This window comes from Rhamphochromis sp. 'chilingali' (genome assembly GCF_963969265.1).
Source record: "Rhamphochromis sp. 'chilingali' genome assembly, chromosome: 8".
Classification (NCBI taxonomy): Eukaryota; Metazoa; Chordata; class Actinopteri; order Cichliformes; family Cichlidae; genus Rhamphochromis; species Rhamphochromis sp. 'chilingali'.
Genome location: NC_137935.1, coordinates 32276174 through 32291855, shown reverse-complemented (window position 1 = coordinate 32291855; position 15682 = coordinate 32276174). Strand labels below are relative to the sequence as shown.

Below are 15682 nucleotides of genomic sequence, written 5' to 3'. Positions count from 1 at the left end.
GGAAAAGGCTGAGTTATTTCAAGCAAAATGTAGACTTATTTCAAATGTGTTAATGTACATCATTTCATTTGTCAAAACTGGATGAAATAATAATGCTTTGAGTTCAAATCATAACCTGTAAGTACAATATTTCCTTCAGGTGACATTTGATACAGTGTACTCCAGATTTATGCTAACTGCATCCTAAAAGGCCTTGGTTTCTAACCTTAAATGGGGTGCTAAGATTTCGTTCCACATATGCTCTCTGTACACTGAAATAGTTATAAAAGGAAGACAAATATTTCAAATTTCCTGATTTTAAGTCAATAATCCTAAAGTTTGTAATAAAGTAAAATATCTTGAACGTTTTATTACTGATCAGAGGACATGAAGATATTTATAGGCAAGAAGACACATTTCTATTGAAGTTTAGTGCATGTACAGATTGTGACCGATGCTAGTATTCATATTGCACACTGGACGGTTGCAGGGAAACTATAGAAGTGGGATCATATGGTTCAGTGTAAGTGAAAGGTTGTTGTTGCTAAAGGAAGTGCTTTTAAGCTTTTAAGACACCTCATACGTACATTTATTTGCAGGCAGATTGTCGCTTGGGGTTCTACCTAATTCATCTTATAGGTCCCATGATCTGTCTATGGAGCAAGCGCGCCCTCATGCGGTGATCTCGCATGTCCCTGCAGTGTAACCCCCACTGTTGTTGCACGAGGCGACCACCGGAGGCGCTAGACGACACTGCAGTGACAGCCGCTCTCTGCTAACATTACCAGTCGGGCTCAGAGAAAGCACTAGGAGGAAACAGGGGCTGCACAATTAACAACAGTACAAACAAGGGGAGGCGACACGAGCAAGGAAAACAAAGCGGTTTTTGGTCCGAGGAGCACCTGGATTGCCTTTTACTGTCTTGACAAACCGGGAGAAACGAGTGAAAACGCCGTTTGCAAGGTATTGTGTTGTGAATATTATCCTATGAATTGTGGTTTGCAGGCATAGCTTTCTGAGCAAGTGGAAACGGTTTAGCTGAACCTAGCCTGCTGCTGATAGTTGCTAAAGCCAGGCATGGTTTTCAAAGCACTAACGCGAGGAGCCTCAGTCAGGCCTGGCTAACGTTAGGCCGAGTTAGCTAATTAACGTAGCCACTTTTACCTTATGATAGCTAGTGAGTTGGTAATATATTGCCACAACTCCTAGCAGCTGTAAATGAAGGTTTAGCAGCTGGAAAATGCTTGTAAGCAGTGGGCCTGCCGAGGCCTCCCGTGTGTCGACAGCACACACACAGTCATATACACACTTCCATAAGCCAGCCAACAGTAGCACGGTTGTTTGGTGGACTGTGATTGAAAAACTATAGGCCACGCTACCTTGCAAACAAATAAAGTTCGCTGTCCTGCAGAAATGAAAGAAAGCTAAGTGGCATATTGTTCCAGCTTTGCGGTAAACGCTCCTTTGTTTGCTAGACTCCATGTTATTCAGTATCCATTTTGTTAACATTGCGCAAAGTTGGCAGACTTCACACCATCACAAACCAGGCATGGATAACAGAGATGGGCGGTGCTCACTGTCAGGTTTATGTTGCACAGCTTATTGGGCCGTAGGTTTGCAATTAGCTTTTAAGTTGTACGAGTGGTAATACTTTCATTAAATAGATGTGTTGATGTGTATAATATATATATATTTTATATATCGCTTGGAAAATTTTTTAAATAAATCAGGGGACTTGACTAGCACTTGCTAGCAGCGAGTAGCGGTTGCTAGCTTACCTTCAGATGGTAGCAGGGCACCCGCTGCTGTCTGGACTGAGAGAGATGGTGAGGTTAACGTTGAGCTGTTCTATGGCACTGTATTGTTTGAGTTCTGGTAGGTACTTATAGGACAGGATTCACTGTCACTTGCCACGACAAGTATTTCTAGGCTAATTTACCCAAAGAGAGGTCGAGCGGGTTTGGATTTTCTTTTTGTCTTTTTTTTTTTTTGTCTGTGTTAGGACAGGTTGTACAGACGTCAGGTTGGCACAATTTTACTCGGGCTCCTGATTAGTACCGGAGTCATTGTGGGTTAGATGTGATCTACCGATTTTGAACGCACCATATGTATTTTCCTCCTATTTGCGTCACTGGTACTGTATCAGGTCAGGAGCAGAGAGGCGCTTCTGCTGCCTACATTAACGAGCATTAGCCTGCGCGAAAGACGCATGTGGCCACCTGGCGAAGCTGAAGCCTGTGTACGTTAACGAAGCTGTGAGCAAGCAAAAACCATCCGCTTGGGAACATAAGGCTCTCCTGTTTCAGCTCTGTCACACATGACACATCATATATGAATGGTGGGCAACAGCAGCAGCCTGCCACCCCACTTTGGTTGCTGCTCGGTTTTATATTCCTGGCTCCAGCATTGCTTTCTAAATGTGGACTCCCTGCCAAGATATAAGAGGAAGTGTGTGACAACTCCAGGGTTTGTGTGCACAGTTTAGAGGATCCTGGCTGGAAAACAGGTTTGTGGCAGTGCCAGATTTGTACCTTTAGGTCACTAAATTCACCAAACATCAAGTGGAAATATGTCCTAAAAGGGCAGCACGCTTTCTATTTTTCCTCCAGCTAACCTGATCATGAGAATGGGATTACAGTTTGCTGGCCTGGTGTTGCCTCTTCGTGACTGTTCATGAAACTTTGACTTTTGCCCTGCCCTGTGAACTTAGGGTTGTTGGGTGGGTCGGAGAATTTTGTAGAAAGGGGTCCTTGTTAAGTCACACAGTTAAACAGGAGCAGCAGTGAGATATGAGATGGTGACATCAGTCGATTGCATCACCCGTGGCCTTTCTAGGGTCTTTAGTGTTTGTTTTTTGGTATCGTTTGAGGATTTAGTTTTATAGATTTGTGACTCAAAGGGTGTGTTTACAAACCTAAATTTGAACTGATAAAGTATATTTGGCAATGTAGTGTCTGTTTAGGTATGCTATTGAAGTGAAGGAGTCGGGCATACAAAGGTCTGAGGTGGTGTCTTCATTTATGTGGCCCTGTGTCATAGTAAGCTCATTTCACAGTTAATCATTTACTAATAATGACCAAAAAACTTCACAAGCTTTTACAGCTGCTAAATGAAGCTTTAAAGGTCAGATCTAGATATGTGCAAATCATTAAAAAAACATATTTCCACAAATTTATTTCTATAACTAACATGAGCTTGACTTTTATTAGTATTGAGAGTTTCTTTGGGACTTACTACGTAGGTTAGTGTTTGTTACAGGATATATGGAGTGCACCACTGGCCTGCCCCCACCCAACTTCTACTTCTCAGCTCAAAGTTGCATAACAATACAACTTCATCAAAGGCTCAATCCAGAGTAATGACATGAGCAGCATTTCTGCTTATCCAATGAACATTTGCCAAAAACGCTAATTCATAAGATAAAAAAAAAAAAAATCTCTTCTTGTCTTGAATACAGTAACAAGTAGAGGGATACATTTACTGCTACCATGCACACCTGTAAGTGCAGCAGCAGTCAATACATTTCCTGTTTCTGCGGTATTTAACCTTTCAAACTTCTCCTGTTCAGGGTTTTGTGTCTGCTCGTTTTACCATTTCTGTGATTGTACTTGGTCTTATCTGAAAGGTGGATTTGTTTTACATTTCTTTCCTCAGGTGGACAGTCGGCTGCCTGGTCACTCGTGGTAACTCTCCGCCATGCCTTTCCCCTTTGGCAAGTCCCACAAGTCGCCGGCGGACATCGTCAAGAATCTTAAGGACAGCATGACGGTGCTCGAGAAGCACGACATCTCAGACAAAAAGGCAGAGAAGGTAGGGTGAATCTCTTCATCTGTCAGGTGCAGTGTCCGTCACCTAAGAGAGTTCACTGTACTTAGTGACACGAGTTTGAAGGAATTTGTTTGAACTTTGAGATAATCTGATATGTTGATGTTGTGCCCTGGATTAATTTGTGTGTTCAGGCTACAGAGGAGGTGTCAAAGAGTCTTGTGGCCATGAAGGAGATCTTGTATGGGACTAATGAAAAAGAGCCCCAGACAGAAGCAGTGGCCCAGCTCGCCCAGGAACTCTACAACAGTGGATTACTCAGCACCCTGATAGCAGACCTGCAGCTCATCGACTTTGAGGTGAGACTTTTGATGTGAAGTTGAAAGAACAGGAACTAGTGGTAGATATTGAACAGTGGTCTCAATTTATCCAAGGTATGCAAGCATTGCAAGAATGCGTCTTACAGGGGCACTAACCTAATAAAATATCTGCAGTTAGAAGCCATTAGCAGCTTTACAGTGACATGTAAGGTCTAGCACTTAGCACACATGATGTAGAGGATTCAGATTGTGGTGAGAAAGTTTGAAAAGGTGTGGATACATTTTATTTCTCACTGCAAACATAAAGGGAACGCACAATAAAACCAACTAGAGAGCACAAGGAATTAAGCCTACATTAATCAGTCAGTATAAGTGGATGGATATTGATGATCTGAAAGCAAAACAGTGTTAAGTCATAATGTTTGTCCCATTCTTGCTATTTATTTTAGGAACTTTGTTGATCCACTAATTGTTTCAGGTGTTGTTTTTAATTTGTTTAAAATCACTTCACATTAATATTAGTTGAAGAATCACTTTATGTCGTGACATGTGCCTTATTTTGATTCACAAAATGGAAACAGTAAATGAAAATAAAAAATTATTCTTGCGTTTGTGGTATGCTTGCACTCTGGGGATGTCCAATCTGCCTGCAGAGAGCTCTGTTGTACAGTCGTTGTGTGGACCACTCTTGCTTATGCTTTTGTCCGTCTGCCAGCTGTGCAGAAGAGTGAAGTTCCAATAAACAAAGAGCTGAAGTGAAACAGTGTTAAGAACTATGAAAAGTGTCACTTCAGCACTGTCTGTGCTTTTCATGCTATTTGTTTTTTTTGTTTTTTATCTTTGAATTTCTTTTTGCGGTTCTGCAGTTCCCGGTTAACTCTGCTGTTGCTCCCATGCCTATTCCAGTCTACTTGGCAACCAATTGGCATTTGGCAGAAGTATGTGTCATCTGCTTCCAGCAACACGCAGTCAGGATTTAGGAGGAGTGCATCTGCCATGGGTGAAAACCCCTCCCATCCAAACACAAAAGTGTACGCAGACAGACACATGTGCAAGATCATAAATGATGCTTAACATGTCAGTGTTCTGTTGGTCATCATTGTGTGTTGGCAGTGGACCTGCAGTAACTTTACACTCACTGATGATTTGTTTTTGTTTTTTTCCCCACTAATTCACAGTAGCAAATGCACAAATCAAATGCAGTATAGCAAATGATATAACTAAATATAAAATGCCCTCTGTGTTAGTGTCAAAGGATAACCTGTCTAGGGTTTAATCCGCCTCTTTCCCTATAATACCTGAGGTAGGGTCCAGCCCCCTGATGACCCTGATAAGAATAGAGAGAATGGATGCATGGATAAAATGACGAAAGAGGGTCTGCAAATTAAATTAGGTTCCTGAACTTGGGTAAAAAAAATTATTTAAGTATGCATCTTGTAAATATGTAATTGATCGCTTAAAAATAAAAGCTAAAAATATTAGATTCCTTGATATGGAACAGACTGGTAGGACCCTGCACCATTAAATGGTTCAAACCACATTTCAAAGTGATGTTTTTAAAGCTCTTGTTCTGTTTGACCAGCAGTGCAAAATCTGCAGAAATGTACTCCCTTTTAACTGTGGTTTAAAAAAAAAAAAAAAAAGTACTGTTGTTTTTCTCTTTAAAGGTTTTTTTTAAAGCATTTTGTTTTTAAAACAATGGTGCAGGAACTTTAGTTGTATGCAGGAACTATGTATGAGAAGGAAAAAGCAGGATGTTTCGAAAAAGTGCACGTGGATTGACAGCTTGCTATTAATGACAAACCTGCCTGTTTTGATATGGGAGCAAACTCATGTCTCGCTGCAATATGTCATGGTGTTTGTGGTAACTGCTGCAGGCTTCCCTGACTCACCCCATCACAGTGTGACTCACTGTACTGTGTGATCCTCCTTCCTCTTTTACCCTCGCTCATACTGCCCCCTTGCTCAAAAGAAAAGCCTGGTGAACAGTTGCAAAGCACAAGAGTCCAATATCAAAGTGTGACAGTAATTTGATATTTCTGATAACTTTACACACTTTTATTATATGTTCAGTTTTGCCAGTATATGACAGTGTCTCTCTTTTTGGCTCCTCTGTTTAGTGCTGTTTCCTGTCAATATGTTTAAACCTCAAGAGAACGAATCTTTCATCAAGGTTTTATTGCCACACTGCAGAAAATTAAAAATGCAGCAGATTCCTAGCCGTTCATTAGCTGTTATGCAATAAAGCACCACACCTTACATTTACAACGGCCCCTTGGCTTTCCACCCAGAGAGCTTGTTGTAAAATGACTTCATGTATAAATTCTCTATTGTGTGCATTTCTGTTCTGTCTAAGCCTTCATGTGGTATTTTTCTGTCAGGGTAAAAAAGATGTGGCTCAGATTTTCAACAACATCCTGAGGCGTCAGATTGGTACTCGGACACCCACGGTGGAGTATCTTTGCACCCAGCAGAATATTCTCTTCATGCTGCTTAAAGGGTAAGAGCATATACACGGAGTAATACTGCCGCCGCCCCCCCCCCCCCCCATGATTATTTCATTATAATTGTTGTTGTTAACAGTACTTGGTATTGAAAAGACCAAGGAACCAAGTAACTTCTTCCTAGCATAAAGGGAAATGAGAGCTGCTGCCTATATAAGAAAAGTAAAAATAGAACAAGCAGTCCAGTTCACTACAGATTATAAAAACACCAGTATAAGGCATCCTAGAGTGCTACACCTTGTGGAAGGTGGCTCGTTTCTGTGCACCTCATCCACGCTTACAGATATCCCCTGGTCTGCCCTTCACCTTGTCTAATTTTGCAGTAATAGAGCAGCTACTAGTAACATATACAGTTACACTTTTCTTGTTTTTTAGAGTACAACAAGCTACATGCAAGTCCAGGCTGGAATAAGTTTGTGAATCGCTGTGCTCAAAATGTCAGGTGTTTCAGTTAGATAGAATTGGAAGTCTGCGCTTCTCAGATTCAGTAGTTCAGTGAAGGTTTGAAAAGGTAAGTGGAGAGGTTATACAACACATGAGAAGCACAACTGGTTTTATGTTGTCAGTTTAGTCAGATTGTTTCTGTCTTTCTGACTTGGATGAAGATATGAGAATATTTGGAGTCACCTGTGCAGAAATCCTAGCGACTCCAAAGGATTTAAAAATCTCTTCTTAAACCTGTTTTGTGAAAACCAAGCACACGACACGAGGATCAGTCATTTTGTGCCAGGGGCACGGTGAATAGATGCACTACTGTACTGCACAGCTTGACGTGACTGAAGCTTTCTGTTCTTTGTGTTTGTTCAATTAATCCCAAGGGAAACTATTTAAATGTCTGCAGTAAAGTGGTGCTCTGAAAGAACATACATCTTGTGCGCATACTCCCATTGTGATAGGACTAATGAGGATTTCCCTTGTTGTGTGTCGCACAGTGGAATTGATCCTCATTATCAGTAGTGTAAACATCATAAGCTTTCACCCAGCTCAGTCACTATCCCTGCTTTGTCTTTCCTGAAAACTGAAGGATCTTTGGCTAGCTGCACTCAGTTTAAACACTGGAAGTCTGTTTTATGTGAAACTGGCGGGGCCATATCATACCGTTCACGGTAATACCGGTATAATGTTGGGCAACGATAAGAAAATGAAATATTGCCATAGAATATGGGTAAAACGCGCATGCGCAGTGCCTTTGTTTTCATATGCACATGGCGGAAAAAGCATGCCAGCGACGGAGAATGAGAAGGGCGAAAGCGGATTGTTGAATGAAACGGATGAACCAGAATTGATTTGTAAAAATGCTGCAACTTCAGTGATGTGGAACTGGTTTAGCTTTTCGTCCGTCAGCTACACAACAAAGTTTTTTTGCACTAATAAAGTTGTGGAGTTGTAAAGTATCTTGTCTAGTGTCAATTATATCGTCAGTTATATCGTTATCGCAAATTTTCAATGTATATCGTGATAAATATTTGTAGTCATATCGGCCTGCTCTTGTTCTGTACACCATTATTATGCCAAACATTTTGCAGCTCACTGTGTTCTTGTTTTCAGTTTTTCAGGAAACCATCCATCCTCCTACCGCTTGTGTTTGCGTGCATGTGAAATACAAAATGAGAAATCATTTTCCATATGTTGATGTTATATGCAGGTATGAGTCTCCAGAGATTGCACTGAACTGCGGTATCATGCTGAGGGAGTGCATCAGACATGAGCCACTGGCCAAAATCACACTGTGGTCAGAACAATTCTACGACTTCTTCAGATACGTGGAGATGTCCACATTCGACATTGCCTCAGACGCATTTGCCACTTTCAAAGTAAGTCAGCAAAGTTGTTAATCTATTGAAGTAATGCTCTAAAACATCTATGGTTCCTCATAGCTGTAACTGCCTAAACAGCTTAAAGAAAACAGACTTGACAAAGCACAGTCACCAAATGCCTTGAATTAAAAACCAGATCTCAACACTTCAGCTCTCATGATCTGCCTCTTAGATTCAAAAGGGAAAACCTGGTCATGCTTTTATGTTTATGACAGTTTAAATAGCTGTTTATATTATTATGTAAGCCCTTACTTGTAGTTTGCTACTTCAGTCTCCCATTGGAGCAGCTCATGTTTAAGATGGTATTTTTTCAGGATGGGGACGACAGGCCAGTGCCAGCTTTGAGCATGCAAATCGAGGGCCAAGTTGTAGTACATGTAAAATAATCACTCAAAGAGAGTGTAAGAAGCAACAGAAAGTTTATTACTTTATTCCCCTGGCATGACACACAGCTGTTCTCTGTCATGCTGAGAGATTTATTTTATTTTATTCTTTTTTTGGGGGGGGGGGATTCTCCACTAAAGGGTATCTGAAAATGGCTAAATCGGGCAACAAAGTCACTAAGTACAAGACAGCGATGTGAACTGAAGCAGGATGATTACTGCTGTGAGTGAGAGGGGTTTTCTTCTAGACACATATTTAAAAAAAAAAAAAGAAAAGAAAGGAAAAACCTGATAAATCCAAGTAGTCAAGTGTTTTAAGTGCACGGCCCTTTGTTAGCTTTGATAGAAACCAAACAAGCTGTGTAGTTACTGTGGAGTTCTTTGACTATTTTAAATCTTGTGCTATTCAAAAAGACTTTCACACCTTTACTTATTGAATACATTTACTGGCATGTTAGTCTTGACAGTAAACGTGTTCATTCCATCCAGCAAGAGATAACTTTGATAAACCATTGTAATAAAGCATTTGTCTGCTGTCTTGGAACAGTTTCAGTCATCAGACAGTGAGCTGACATGTCTTTTCTCGCTAATTTTTAGCTTCAGAGTGGTTCATTTAGTGACAAAACGTAAATGGATTTCTTTGGGTTGTGGTTTGTATCTGCGCTGTACAAATAGGAGACAGATGGGACCCAGTCATAACTGTCAGGTCTGAATGTGTCGCTGATAGTTGGCTTTGTCTGTTTCCAGGACCTCCTTACAAGACACAAGCTACTCAGCGCAGAGTTTCTGGAACAACATTATGACAGAGTAAGTTCACATTTAACTAAAAATATCTAGATTAGATCAAAATATGTAAAAAATGTACTCTTAAATAAACCATATAGCCTCACCCCTGCCAAGGATAGTGTTTGAGACAACTATAAGCTTTAGATTAAAAAACAAAAACAGTTTCTTTTGACCAATTACGTGTGAATTAGGTCTGTCTCTGTTAGTCAGGCGGTTTAAGATGCTGGCAATCTCTTTTTCTAACAACATCAAACCAGCCATTTGGGCGATAATTTGCAGGCTGGGAGCACAACATAGCTGTCAGTCCGTGAGAGGAAAAGCTCTCATTTTCCTGTCACAGTGTTTTGATACAAGATACAGATGTAATTGTGAAAACACCGCTTGAAGCATTTAGATGACTGCCTCTCTCGCTGACCACTTGTATTTTGTCTGCCTCACTGCCTCTTTCTCTGCTGCTCTAGTTCTTTAGTGAATATGAGAAGCTGCTCCACTCAGAAAACTACGTGACTAAAAGGCAGTCCCTCAAGGTAAGAGCCCAGGATTGTGCCAGTAAAGAGGTTTCAAGTAGTGGTGCAACTCTATTCAGAGAGCTATTTAAAAATGGTTTCTAGTGTTGGGTTTCTCTGAATCACTCTTAACATGACTGCCATCTAGTGGTTAGACCACAAACTTATGTGGTTATTTAAAGAGCTTTAATGGCTCCTTCACTGGCCTCATATTTGGAGTGTTTAATTTGATTTCAGTCTGAAGACTGAGTACTTGATGACTAAATCTGTAATCCAGATGTTTGACCACTGGTGATTCTCAAACACATTTTTATTGCCTTATTCATGATCACTAATGATTTATATACAAACGAGTAAAGCGTGACTACTTATTTAAATATAGTAGAAGAAATACACTGATGGAATACATTTTTATTTCTTTTCTCTCTCTAGTTGTTGGGGGAGTTGCTCCTCGACCGGCACAACTTCACCATTATGACAAAATACATCAGCAAGCCAGAGAATCTCAAACTCATGATGAACCTGCTACGGGACAAGAGCCGCAACATCCAGTTCGAGGCTTTCCACGTTTTTAAGGTAGAATCAAAGCACTGTATGCTAGTCCTTTCTACAGAAGAGGCAAGGCTTGAGGGGGGTAAAGAAAATATTAAGGTGCTTAATGCACTTCCTGATTTAATAGTGTTGTGTAAATTATTCAAGACATCAGGCAGACTTTCTTCTAATTTCTTCTACTTTTCATGTGGATCATTTCTAGTTCTGTTCTGCTTTCTTTTGCTTAGTGGAAGAAGCAGCAGGTAGAGAACTGATTCGTGTGCCAATACGCTGAATTCACTGAGCCTGCAATGCAGAGCACAGACTACTGTCACTGCCTGCAGTTCAAGACAGAGCTGCACCAGTTCATGGAGTAATTCAATTATAAAAAATTCCTGACACAAATGTTTTGCTTCAGTGCTTCATTTAACGCACAGCTGTGCAGCGCATCGATGTGTTAAACAATGTAAACATGAGCATTTCAACTACATTTGTGACTAAAAACAGACCTGCAGTACAAACGTATTTAGGAGCAACGTGTGAATAAAGAAATCTGACAACATTAAGCCCACAGAGTTTTAAACAAACACTGACAACACAACAGCAGCAGTGATGACGACACAGGCACAGTTTAACGTACATGCAGCAAACGGGGTGAGTCTCATGGCGGACATGGGATGCACTAGATCATATTTATTTCAAACATTTTTCAGATTGAAAATGAAACATAAATTATAGTGTTCACTAAATTACATTAATATTTAAAAATAAGAAAAAATAGCTTTAAAAAAAAATAAAAAAAAATAAAAATGTATATGGGCCAGTAAAACTCTGAGCCACTGACCTGAGGGTTGTTAGGTTGGACACATTGGTATTATTATCATCCATACATACATCGATCGTGGGGCAGCAGCCCAGCCCTGACCTCCCTCTCCCCAGCCACCTCCTCCAGCTTGTCCGTTGGAACACCAAGGCGTTCCCAGGCCAGGCTAGAGATATGATCTCTACAGTATGTCCTGGGTCTGTCCCGGGGCCTCCTCCCGGTGGGACATGCCGGGAAAACCTTGCCCAGGAGGCGCCCAGGGGGCATCCTTGTCAGATGCCCAAACCACCTCAAAAGGCTCCTTTCGATGTGAAGGAGCAGTGGCTCTACTCTGAGCCCCTCCCGGATGGCTGAGCTTCTCATCCTATGTCTAAGGGAGAGACTTAGATTCCCTCTACCTTATCGTGGTTGAAGGGTTTGTGTGTCCCAGGGATCCCAGGGGCGATGTTGTTTTTAGGGTTTTTTTTCCCTTTTGTTTGTTTTTGGCCCCTGGTAGGGTCTCCCATGGAAAATTGGTTCTGGGTGAGGGACCAGACAAAGAGCAATTCAGAAGACCCCTATGAGAAGACCATTGAGGGAACAGTTCACCCTGTCCGGGATAGGGTTGTTGATATTAATGTTATTATTATCATTTATGTTTTCATAGCAGCAGTATAAGAATTTGGCATCAAAGCACAGAGCACACTTCAAAATGCTGGTATGCTCGCATTTCTTGCAGCCACCACTTTCTTCTTTAAAGGCTTACAATGAAAACACATGAACACACACCTGTTCTACCTTGTTGTATATGCATCGAATTTTATTCAACTCTGACATATGACTCTACTTGAGATATTTATGTTTTTGCATTTAAGAAAATGTTTTCTTTAAAGAATAAATTTTTAATATGACCTCTACATACAGTCAAAGGGTTTAGTTGTTGTTTTTGTTTGTTTTTTGGCAAATCTGAGCTTTTTATTCTGAAAGATCCTCTTTTCTCTTTGAAATATTTATTATTGCTCATTAATAGGACAAAAGTATTTCTCATCAGATTTTTCATTAATCGATGGAATAACAGAGTACTCGGTTACTAATATAATCAATAGTGCAATATATATTGTTACTATTTAGTGAGTTATTTGGTGAAGTGTTGGTGAGCCTCTTCTTGTGAGCACATGTGGTCCTGCTAGCACCACAGATACAGATTCTGTAGAAAACAAAATCATGAAAAATTCCCTCTTTCTGTCTCTCTCCACAGGTGTTTGTGGCCAACCCGAACAAGACACAGCCCATCCTCGACATCCTGCTGAAGAACCAGACCAAACTCATCGAGTTTCTGAGCAAGTTCCAAAACGACAGGACAGAAGACGAACAGTTCAACGATGAAAAGACTTACCTGGTCAAACAGATCAGGGATCTTAAGAAGCCTGCACCTCAGGAGGCCTGAGGCGAAGAGCGTGCAGAAGTTTAGGGGGGGTGCCACCAGGACCATGTCTGGACATCATCCAGGCAACATTTGCTTAATGGACCCCATCAGCAGCTGCTATTCTGGTTTCTGAACAAAATGTAAGAAACAAATTAAAAAAAGAAAAGAAGAAGAACAAATCTACTCGTATCAACTCGTCAGGAAGTTGCCAGCTCCTCTGCACCCCGGAACTTTTTTCTTTTTGTTCCTTTCAGTCTTTTTCCCTCAAAAGAGAAAATAATAGTTGCTGCTGCTTTCTTGCACATCGAGACATTTACGGTATATTATATTGACACAACCCACAGCCCATCAAACACAGTGGCAGAAAATATCCGTGCATTTAAAGTAAGGCAGACTTCCTGCAACAAAAATGGACCCGTTTACACAAACATGCGTATTACAAAAAAAACAAAACATGCATACACACATGCTGCAAGAATGTGTGTATGTCTTGGAAATGGTACGAGCAAGTTGAACATTGGTGTGTGTGTGTGTGTGTGTGTGGTCGTTGCATGCCTCGAAATGTGACAGATCCATTGCTGTGCCCGGCGTCGGCTCTGTGATGGCCTGCCGAGCCCGGCACCCACGTTCAGTGCCACAAACTGAAATTTGTGTGCATCACAGCAACATGTATGCCTTCATCCAACAAAGCAACAGCGGCTCGTTTTACAGGGGCGAACTCTCAGACGCCATCGCACCGTTTACCTCCCGTGTGCTTCGTCACCACAGGGCACATGAAGCACAGGCGCAAAGCAGGGAGGGAGGAAAGGTATAATTCTGGTGAAGCCCAAGACATGGACATTTTTATTGTTTTCTGGGACAGGATGAACATGTACATATGCCTTTTTGTTTCTTTTCTTTTGCTTTGTAGATTTTTGTTTAACCTTGACACATGAATATATATTATATATATTACCTTAAACATAATGTTTTCGGTTAATTGTAATCAAATTGCTTTCTAAACCATAAAAAACAACACAAGTTAAGTGACATTGTTTTTGCATTTCATTTTACTGCTGATTGCTGGTGGGTTTCTTTGTACATACTTTGAAGGGCCAGCTCACGTTTAGCTAACCTTATAGGATATTAACAATTTGTCCAGCAGAGGAATGTCATTGTATTAGCTCTGGATCTCTTAATCTTCTTTTTATTCTCCATCTACATTTTTGAGTATTTCAGACTCAGACTGCTGAATATGTATTGGGGGAGGTGATGTAGGCGCAGAGCATTTACTGAAACATTAAAGCCTGTGTGTTTGTGCACTTTGTGAAGTACTGGATGATCAGCATCACTTACTGGAGTTAGGGTGATGAAGATTTCCCCAGTTTCTTCATTAACTTGTTTTTTTTTTTTTTCTTTCTCACTGTTTGGCATGAGGCCCTGGAGTGCTGTGCAGCCCCACAGTGAGTGTACTTCTGGGGTGACCTCATTAGGACTTTGGAAACTCAGCACATCTTTCCACACTCTTACCCCACCCCCTACACCCTTTTTTTCCCTTGTGTTTGAGCCTGTCTCTTCAGAGGGTTGATTTAATTCCAGTACAATTGTGAGCGTAAAGCATTGTGGGTAGCAGAGTACTTTGGGCATCTTGGATTGTCCTCATGGTACTGAGCAAAACTGATGAAACCACAGATTTTTCTGCATTTACACTGAACTCGGGCAACGTGTTATGGTCAACACATTCAAGCAATTTAGACAGAAACCAGAAGCCCATAGTTCTTCCATGAGCATTGAACAAGCATGTTGCTCCACTGGCTGTGCATGATGCTGTACTAAAGATGTTGTACTGGAATTGGTTTTTCCAGCTATTTAACAACATTGAAATGTCCAGTTGAACTCTTGGCTACATGGCTGTACGCTGGCTTTGACTCCAGTTTCAGCAACGAGCGTGTGGGTGCTTTCAGAAGTGTCAAAGGCTTGGGCCCTACAATCGAAATAAAGGAATAAAAACAAAACAAACAAAAAAAATATTTGGAATAAAACAAAGCCTGTTGTTGCTTTCCTTCTGACTATCAAAGTCTCGGCTGTTGATTGTATGTGTGCTCTGTGATTCTAAGGTTCATGTGGGTACTTGGTAAAAGCATTACAAAGTCAAGTGTCTTGTAAATAGCCTTTTCTAATTTCTCCACTCATTTTCAGTCCAGTCCTTGTACCTGACCATTAACACTGACTGATGAATCCTTCTAACATAAAGATGGGAATCGCTCAGTCTATGCAGAACAGACAACTTACAAAAAGCAAAATTTGTAATTGAATCTTTAGGAACTTTGTTACCATTCTTTAGTTGAACCTATGGAAACTGCCAAAGATAAAATGGCGACAGACACAAAATAGTATTTCTGAAACACCAAGGTGATTCCTAAGGAGCTGTTAGCTCAAAACGTATAATATCCCAGCATGGTGTGAAGGGTGTCCTTATTAAATAAGGAAGCTAGAAAAGTGGAGGATGAAAGAAGTTTCAGGCCTTAACGCTACAACAGATAAACGGTGTCTGAATCCATGTTTATGGAGGACTTCAGGCGAGAGGTAGAACAGTGAATGTAGTGTCGTCTGTAAAACACAGTGGAGGGTCTGTCATGGTTTGTGATTTTACCAAAATTGATGGAATTACGAACACACAACTGTCAGATTTTGATCCACTGTGAAAGATCATCTAGAAAGCATCTGATTGGCAGTAATTTCATCTTTCTGCCAGTGCAGTAAACCCATATCTAGAGAGTGTTCCACTGTGTGTTTTTCTACAAGTCACGGATTGGTGTCCCTAGAACCCGGACCTCAACATTACGAAAGCAGTGTGGGGTCATCTTAACAGAGAACAGACCAA

General features: G+C 40.9%; 1 protein-coding gene across 1 annotated transcript; it reads left to right on the top strand.

The window, feature by feature from the left end:
* The first annotated feature begins 753 nt into the window (after nt 1–753).
* Nucleotides 754–13844, top strand: cab39 (calcium binding protein 39). Its single transcript, XM_080888434.1, has 9 exons — nt 754–942; nt 3634–3789; nt 3939–4103; nt 6446–6564; nt 8214–8382; nt 9516–9575; nt 10016–10081; nt 10493–10636; nt 12652–13844. The coding sequence occupies exons 2-9, from the start codon at nt 3676–3678 to the stop codon at nt 12838–12840; spliced, it is 1026 nt and encodes a 341-aa protein (XP_080744560.1). The 5' UTR covers nt 754–942; nt 3634–3675; the 3' UTR covers nt 12841–13844.
* The last annotated feature ends 1838 nt before the right edge of the window (nt 13845–15682 follow it).

Coding starts and splice junctions, on each gene's coding strand:
- cab39 (XM_080888434.1), top strand. CDS start 3,676: ATGCCTTTCCCCTTTGGCAAGTCCCACAAGTCGCCGGCGGACATCGTC. Junction 9,576..10,015: donor TGGAACAACATTATGACAGA/GTAAGTTCACAT, acceptor CTGCTGCTCTAG/TTCTTTAGTGAATATGAGAA. Junction 10,082..10,492: donor CTAAAAGGCAGTCCCTCAAG/GTAAGAGCCCAG, acceptor TTCTCTCTCTAG/TTGTTGGGGGAGTTGCTCCT.